Source organism: Adelges cooleyi, unplaced genomic scaffold, assembly GCF_023614345.1.
Source record: "Adelges cooleyi isolate 19-005CV unplaced genomic scaffold, UGA_ACOO_1.1 ACOO_flye_CR_arks_rails_tigmint_CR_PRNA_247, whole genome shotgun sequence".
Lineage (NCBI taxonomy): Eukaryota > Metazoa > Arthropoda > Insecta > Hemiptera > Adelgidae > Adelges > Adelges cooleyi.
Genome location: NW_026095912.1, coordinates 10,582,081 through 10,591,521, shown reverse-complemented (window position 1 = coordinate 10,591,521; position 9,441 = coordinate 10,582,081). Strand labels below are relative to the sequence as shown.

The 9,441-nt window shown below is 28.5% G+C and overlaps 1 protein-coding gene across 1 annotated transcript; it reads left to right on the top strand.

Annotated features, from left to right (window-relative positions):
* Positions 1-3,161: 3,161 nt before the first annotated feature.
* On the top strand, positions 3,162-8,827 carry LOC126837159 (uncharacterized). The gene is made up of 10 exons (XM_050570990.1): positions 3,162-3,303; positions 6,292-6,363; positions 6,470-6,547; positions 6,734-6,796; positions 7,221-7,307; positions 7,844-7,942; positions 8,052-8,192; positions 8,319-8,375; positions 8,616-8,678; positions 8,820-8,827. Exons 1-10 carry the CDS (start codon positions 3,162-3,164, stop codon positions 8,825-8,827), a joined length of 810 nt encoding a protein of 269 aa, XP_050426947.1.
* Positions 8,828-9,441: the final 614 nt, after the last annotated feature.

The following is a 9,441-nucleotide window of genomic DNA, read 5'->3' as shown; positions in this document are numbered from 1 at the left end:
GTCCCCTGAGACCTATTCGCTCGCCCCCGCATGATGTTAATAAATATCAGTCTAATAATAAGACGAACATGAGAGCAAGGCAATGACCGGTCACCAGACTGCAATGCACCTTCATATAGTATCAAGGAAAAAATATGTTTTAAAAATACTAATACCAATAAACTACACAGAGCCCTCGAGCCGTAGTATATAATGGTATATATTATTTCCAAGCAATAATTTATTTGATTCATAGTGTAATTATAAATTAGGCTGAACTACTTAAATTGTATATCTTTATTTTATAAAGGGCTCTGTCCGGAAGTTCATGATCTAAACAAAACCAAAATATGCATGCGTTAAGCGCTAAAAACAGCCCATATATACACTACTAATAACTTATAAGCCCCAATTTAAAAAAAAAATGTTCAACTTATTTTTAGTTTTTTACGTTAAGATTAGTAATCACAGTCTATAATTTAAAAAAATATATTTTTTTTATTAAAACAATAATATTAAAATATACAATATTTATTTGCTAATAGACATGTAGCAACACTACTTTAAAAAAAAGTTTTGGTATATTATATAATTCTCTATAATTCCAAAAATAACGAACATATTAAAAAATATGCGAAAATATTAAGAAACCTCGAAATATAAAGAGCGAACTTTATTCTTTAAAATGTAATCTGTATCTTAAACAGCTATTTTTTCCGATCATATTTTAATAAAAATATACAACTGCATATACTGCAACCGGATCTAATTTAGAACTTTGTTTGGACTTAGGTAAGTCAATGTAATAAAACTGTACAAAAAATATTTTTCAAAACGTTTTGTATCAAATTGTGTTTGTGTAGATGACGTGTATTAAGCAGTGAGTCTAAGTAAATTTCCTGACAAACAATCTTATTATGATTACTCTATAACTGTTTTTCAGTATTCAAAATTTGTTTGACTTTCAACGAAAAAGTAGTTGTGAGTGATGCAAAACATTATGTCCACATAACCTACATAGTTCTACTGAACAATATTATTTATAGAAATATGGACATGTGTAAGTACCACACATGCAGATTTTCAGCTTTTAATTTTACATAATCAACGAACAAGTGTACTAAAACTCTAAAACAAATAGAAAATATCAACTATTTAATAATTATATAATATTATTATGATTAAATAATATCTACGGAGTAAAAAAATTCACAAAAGAATTTATTATTTTGCCATCCAAATTTTGTGCAAAACAAATACACATTAGATCCATGGGCAACTTTAAATTTTAAGAATTGGTTACTTATAATTTAATAAGTATAACGTGCCACTATTTTCATACGTTATAGAAATATATTTTGTTTGGATAATAAAAAACGAATGGCTCCAAACAGAGTATCATTTTAAAATGTATTTTAAACTAAAAAAAATAATAGGTAATTTATATCTTCGATGCGTAGCTAGAAAAGGAGGAAACTTTTTCTTTATTTCTCTTTTTTGAGCGTAGTGTTATGAGCGAAAGTAGTTATAATACACATATTGTGTAATTATCATTTTCTCAACATTTTTTTTAAAGAAAAATAAAAAAAGGGGAAAATTATGACATTTTGGTCGTAATTATTTCTAGGTTACTGTGTGAGTAAGACATTATTGTAACTACAATGTTGTTTTTTGATATTTGTATGTTTAACTGAAAATAAAAAAAAAAATTGTTTTAATTTAATTATTATTTTTTTTTTTAACTGAAAATGATAAAATGATTTTCAAATAAATTTCTATAGGTCCATTATATTGGCTTTTTCACAACACATAAGAATAAAACGTAGATACACTTATAAATTTGACATACTTATTAAATTCAAAAAACTTGAGAGGTTCTCTAATAGGTGTGTTATTAAATTTCTAATTTAGTTACTATTTATTTAATTAAACATCACTTGATGGCAAAGCCCTATTGTTTAATCGACCAAATCTTAATTATAATTAATTTGCTATCGGTACGATGACATCAATGATTTATTAGAAAAGGTATTGCGCACAATATTTACAAATAATAATAAATAAGACAAATTATCGCCGTCGTATGGTTTGAACATACACGATGTATGCTCTTTGGTAAGAAACTGTTATAAGGCAGATTGTTCTCACCTTAGAATATTACAAAATGCTCACAATGAAAATCATATATTATTTTATGTGTTTTTTTCTAAGCGCGCTTTTCGTAAGTATATATTTAAACTTTCAGTTGATAGTGTTTAATGTTTATCGACTAGAATAGTTAAAAATTGTAAAAAAAACTCCTAATGAAAATAATATTAAATGTATGTGAAATAACCTGAAACTAGCATATAGCCTTTGATATGTTTGTTCTGAGTAGAATTTTTAACAACGTTCGGTAGTAATACTTCATAGAGATACCAATTTTAGTGGTTTATAGATATGAAGATCGTGTTTCATATTAAATATATTTTATCTTCTTAGGTTTTACGAACAGCAGAGGCTGATGGTGATAACTTAGGTAACATAATAATTATATTAAGCTTAATAAAAAGTTATAATTTATGTAGATACACATTAGTAACATTAGTAAATATTAACATTATGATTTTAATGACATATTAAACTACCTATTAAATACAAAAACGAAAAATATAAGAATTGTCTCATATTTTGATATACCTAAACCGATTAGGAACATTTCTTTTGTATGCTTTTAATAACGCTTAGAGAATATACCCTATTATAATATTTTATTGACCTCAAAAGTACAGCTTAATTATACTGGCCGTTTACAGAATATTTTGTGTGATTTAAATTCTGGAGTAGCTGATAGTAAACAGAATTTAGGACTAAGTAATGAGTATTAAAAACCCAGCTGCTGATAATAAACATATTTTTCCTTTTTTTTTTTGGAAAATGTCAGTTACGTTCTTTGCAGACATCAATTTTGACTAGGATTTAGATACTCAGTTAGCTTTTCAATTTTTAAGTATATTTAGACTCAGTCTTTCTCTCTTAAGCTCCATCGATAACTAACATTCTGATGAATAAAGTGGAAAAAAATTATGTTGATTTTAAATTATGTTTAAACAGCAAGCGGTTTATTATTATCTTATGAAAATACTATTACTTTTGGGATTTGTTTATACATTTCAGATAATGAAGCCAAACAAATATTGAACATGATAGGAGATCAAAATGACATGACTTTATTATCGTCTACGGAAATCAATACCCTACCGGTGGCCGTCAAGAAAGACTACCCTCACCCGTCAGTAGAACCTAATGAAAGCCTACAAAATCTTGTTTCAAAGTACTTAGAAAGTGAGTATTTAGAATAAGTCAGGGATAGCATGGATATAAAGCCTGGATTTAAATAAGTTTGTATTTAAATAATTATTAAAAGTAAAAAAAAAAATGTGTTAATACATTTTTAGTTTGAACTCTAAACTATTATTAATTTAAATAAAAATGGATATAATTATTAAAATATACACTTAATTAAAAAACTATTTAAATAGAAAAATGTTCAAGCTCTTCGTAGCAAAGTCATACAACTTTATACGCACTAAGACCACTTCATTAGGCATAAAATAATCTCTATCGTAGCTGTAGGCTATTTAATCACTATTGGTTGAAAAATTAAAAATGTAATAATAACAGTAATAATTCCTTAAATTTTATTTTTCTAATCAGTAAAAATTATAATAACTAACAAGACATAAGTTTAAAATTACTTTGTTTTATAGCCTTCAATAAATAATTGGGGATTTTTAATTAATTCAATAAGCAATAAGAAATTGTAACTATTTTAACAAGTGCATTCGCTATGCTTGCACTAATCACGCAAGTTATTTTTAATAAACGTTTTTTTCCCCAGCTCCGTCTAATTTCTTCTACGACGACGCAGTAACTAGATATGGTATGATACATAAGTATTTCTTTTGGCATTTTGTCTACATATAGACTTATAAGTACTTAATCGTATTATCAGATTGTTCCCATTTTTCCATTACCTACTCTTTATTTGAGAATATTTCAAAGCATAATAATTATTGAGTATAATATAGTATAACACTTAATCCTGAACACTATTAGGTTAGTAAAAAATAGTTATTAATGTACTTTACCTTTGATAATGCCAGCTTGTATTAAGGGATAGGCAGAATATTATAATCTAACTCGTCTAACGATATAATTTTTTTTAAATATTTTGTTTAAACAAGTAGTCATCTATGATCTGTGACCTATATTTATCTACAATTTATAAACATTTAATTTAAGAGTAGCTACATTATATTAAAATATATTATCATTAATATAATTAATTCTTTTTTTTTATCAATATTATTTATATTTATCTTTTTTATCATATGAACTTTTAATGAATTTTTTTATCTTATTTATTTTTCGGTGTCATTTTTTTTTTAAAAATATAGTGAGGGTAAAATATGATTCAGGATGATTCCATTTAACGCAAGACACTTAATATTACCGAAAATAATTGTATTTTAATGGTTATCATTTTTTAAACCATGTTTATTATGTTATTTTATAATATTATTATGAAAAGTCTTTATAACTTTTTTTACTATTGTCCAGAGTTCTGTCAAGTATAAACTCAATTATTTTATTAAGTTCAAAAAAATTTGTTGTAATTTTGAACTGGTCCATAACCAGTTTTAAACAATGTTAAAATAATAGGATGGGGGAGTGTAGTATTGTTTTCAACTGCTGCATTACACTCCACCTCCCGTCCTAAGTTTCAAACTTTAAAAGTAATTATTCAAAACTAGTCATCGGACAGTCAACATTTTCAAAAAATTATTCTTATTTTATAAAATTAAGATAATACATATATATATATATATATATCATATATACGTTATTCTTTAAAAATCTTAAGGTCATAGAATTATAAGGCATAAGATATGGGGCTGTTGTGTTGAATAGTAAATAAAATTCGGGCTAACTAATAACTATGATAGTATGAAAAAAAATGTTTTTAAGTAACCCATCACCCTGTATTATCAATACTTTCCGAAAACAACTAATTTATATTTTACTATGATATACTAGTGATGAACTCGCGCTTCGGCGTACATGTATAAATCTAATATTTAAAATTATTTTCTAGAGATTGCTTATTGTCTTATACAAACAAAATATACGAATTTGAATGCACACTGTGCGCATTATTTTTTTGGTTAGTCGATTCGCATTTTTTATAACGTGTACATAACACATTACTATTACTCAAATGTGCAAATATTATCGAGTTAAAGAACGTGCCGATGTAATATATCGTCGATGGGCGACTAATACTTTGTTCTAAAAAAAATAATATAATATTTATGTTATAATAATAAAATTTACATAAAAAAATATGAGGGGCTGTGTACAGCTATTTAAATGTTTTTGGTGACATATGTTATGTGTTCAGTTAATTTTATTGCATTCACTTCTGATTCGGTGTAAAATAAATAGCGTTATAAGATAGCGAATATATTAACATTAATACCTCTTGAGTAGGTCGGTTTTGATTAGTTGTTCGTTTTCATGTCACATCACCAATATGGGGTTTGATTCAATGAATATCACACCCTTGTTTTGTTACTAGTTGTAAAATATTTCCCAACACGGAGCAGAGTGAGCTTATTCTTGAACGCATGCATTATTCAACGTTTTTCATTAATGCTAAGCTCATACTATGACTCGGGACTCCCCTGTTACACACTGCTATAGGCTTTATAACCGAACACCATAGCACTAACACAACCACACGTGCCCAGAAAAATGTTCAAAAACCCTCACTCAAGGAATGGTAATCCATTTGAAAAATGACCATTACTATTGTTACTATTATAATTTATCGCCATTATTATTACCAACTTTTGGCAGCTATTTAAAATTTAAATGGGAACGTATATGTTTAATTAACATTTTGAAAGTAGAATAATTTGCTGAAAATGTTGACGCTATGCATTACAAAATAATCCGGTGCTTCTCACTTGACACTATGTAGCTCCCTTCAATTTAGGTTTATACCTCTCCTATAATATGATACTGGTAAAGTATTTAGTAACATACAGCTTATAGATTATAAACAAGATTGCTAATAACTTTGATCCCGGCCACTGCTCAGGAAACCGAACGAAGTCAATTTCCATATCTTCGAGTATTGATTAACCAAGAACTATATTATATTATGCTTACTTTTTTTTCACGATTTCCATTCTAGTATATTTCTTTATGTTATTTACTATCAAGATAGCATCATTTAGTTACATAATATAATCTTATCGTTTTTAGAAAATTTCAACAACTTCTGTTACTTCAACATGCTCTTGTGGATGATCATAGATATACACGATGTACGAGAAGGTGAGCCACTTATAGATTATTTTTAGCCGGGTTTAACATTTCACATTAATCTCAATCTACATTGATATTCGTGTACGGAAAATAATGTCAAACCAAATGTCATTAGGTGAATCTAAACAAATTACTAGAGCAGGTTATGAGAAATATGTCAATTTAATAGCCAACATGATATTAACGATACCGAGTGAGTGAATATAATAGTTCTATAAAAACTTAATAACAAATTGATCATAAACATTTAGTGATTTATTTAATTCGTTAAAAAAAGCAAAATAACATTTTATATACACCAAACTTACACCAAGTTTACACCAGATCTTGTATACACCAAATCTACATCAAGTTTACACCAATTCTGTTTTTGTTACAGATAAACTTTTTGAAAACGACCAAGTACGGAATAAACTACTTAAATTGTACAAGGCTATCGCAAGTAATTTTAATAGATAATGTTTTTTATAGCCTACTGGGGATGAGACTTATGAAATCCGAATTGTTAAAAGAAATAGATCTTAATTTTTTTAATTTTTTTAAAATGTAATAATAAAATATTATTTGACTAAGAAAAGAAACTGAATTATTCGGATAAAAACGCAATGCGTTTGTCTTAGCTGTCTCATATATTATATTTTGTCAATTTTAGGATTTGACTTTGAATTTATGACCATTAGACTATCATTGTTTCAGAGGTTTTTCCAAGGGCAGGAGGATTTTTTGGGAGGTTTGCTAAACGTAAGTATCTGTCCGTCTAATTAGAAGTTTTATTTGCTATTTTTTTTTTATCAAAGGACTCTTCATAGAACGCTAAGAACTTTTAGGGTGTAAATATTAATATAGGACTTTTTCTTCATCTTCAGCGTTCACCCATGAACCGTCTATTTCGTCGATCGTTAACGACCTTCGAAGTTTGGCCGACCTTGACGTCTGGGAAGAGTCTTATCCCGGTACGTATTTGCTATACTCGTTTATTTATTACGGCATATTTTAATTAAAATATAATTTTGGAAGTTAACTCATCTCCCACAGAGATAAACAATTCATATAGATTCAAAATGCTTACTATGTAAATTTCGTCCTGGTCCCGGCGAGACGTTTATCATCTTTTCAGCATGTAATTTTATTCACTTTTAGAGAAAAAAAAACCCTTAATAAACTTCCAAGTTCATAATTTATTTAAATAGCGATAAAAAAATAGACTAAAAGTTGACCAAAATGTTATTGGCTAGTTTTCCAAAAGCAGATGGGACATATTTTATTATTGAAAAGTTCCAAGTCTAGTCGATTTCGATTGCACCATACTAGCAAATATAATAGCCAACATTATGTCCACAAATCATATTGTCGTCAGATTTTATATCGTTTATTTGCAAGTGAATGACATTAACAGCTAGCTGTAAATAAGCAATAGCTGTTGTACTTTGCCAAGCTCGTACTTAAACGCATATAACTAATGTTATTTTGTTTCATGTTACACGTATAGTACGTTTTTTGTTCTCGCACTACGAACTAGGACTGATCAATACCCACAAGGATCTTGTTAAGATGCACAAGGATGTGTGTTTCAACGAGTTGTACCACCGTGAGTATTATAAAAATAATTATTGTGTTTCGTCCAGTGTGTGTCATGCTTGTTTCATAGTATTACTTTTCGTTTACGATGATTTTATTAACGCGTTTCAATGCAAAAGGAGATTCAAGTCATCCTACAGTCGTAAATTTGATCCTCGTGTTGGACATAGTTTCAAATACTTATCCATCGACCATCAACACAATGATGATACGTGCATTAAGATATCACGCTTTTCACGATATTGAAACGTTGAGCCAAGGTAACCTATACTATGTTCATGTCTTTATCGCAACTTAAGTGCGTACAACAGTTGTTTTAGTGCTAAATCTTCAGATTTACCGTTATTTACAAATTAAATAAACGTTCAATTTACACGTTATTTTAGAAAATATTGAAAAGCTGACCTCGCCTCATTATGAACGCTCGGCGATTTTTATGAAAAGTAATTGTATAACTACACTTTTTTAATCTTAATGGACCTCGCGACTATGATGAAATTGAAACACTTTTACCACAGTCGCGAGACCCCTTAAGACATATCCTTGGGTAGTTTCAATTAGAATCTATCAAACGTTAAAAATTATATAAAGTTCAGACAATTAATACTTTAAACCCAAAATACAATTAATAATTACGTATGAATTATTAATGTTTAACTATGTTTTACATAAATAATATTTAGACGGGATAGAAAATTACTTCAACATCGATTCCACGAGTCCACTAACAGTCGAACACAGAGCAGGTACGGACAAACCCATAGAAATGAGCTTTAAAGTTTTTATTTTCCTTTAGGCTCTATGTTAATTTTTTTACCAAACTCTTCATACGTAATTAATTTTTTGGCCTCGCAGTGTTTACAGAATGTTTCAATTTTTGTATTTAGTGGACTAACTCGTTTATGTCCAAAATTGACATTAACCCTTTAAGACCCAAGCCACAGATTTCATCTTTAAAGCGCGTGGACACTATTTTGTCTCTTTTCTAGTGTCACGTGTACTTTATAGAAACATTTTTTTGTTAATACACAGCCGTGCAATATTTAAGAGTTATTCTTAACGCTCCCTTCGTTTTTATTGTTGTCGTTAGACACTAAAATACTATTGGTTGTGTTTTTCACAGTTTTGCCGGATGACGATGACTGCAAACTTAGCGATATTGATGAACACTACGCTAAACAAGCACAAACCGTCGTTAACATATCCGTATTAAACATCTGTAAAAGGCATAACGATGCGGTCTTCGAAGACTACAAAGAGTTCGAAGGCGACCACAAAGAACTAGCGTGTAAGTATTGACCTTTAACGTGAAGCGTTTATGACGACTCTTGAACCACAAATCATAGACAAATTCACTTTAAACACAAAACTATAGATCATCTAACTGTTATTTAATAGTTACATTCAAAAACGTTTTAGGTGTGTTAAAACTCAAAATGAAAGTTTGGTGTTACAAACAAGTCAATTTAATAGCGGAAGTGCACAATGATTTAGCGAAGAAAATCCATT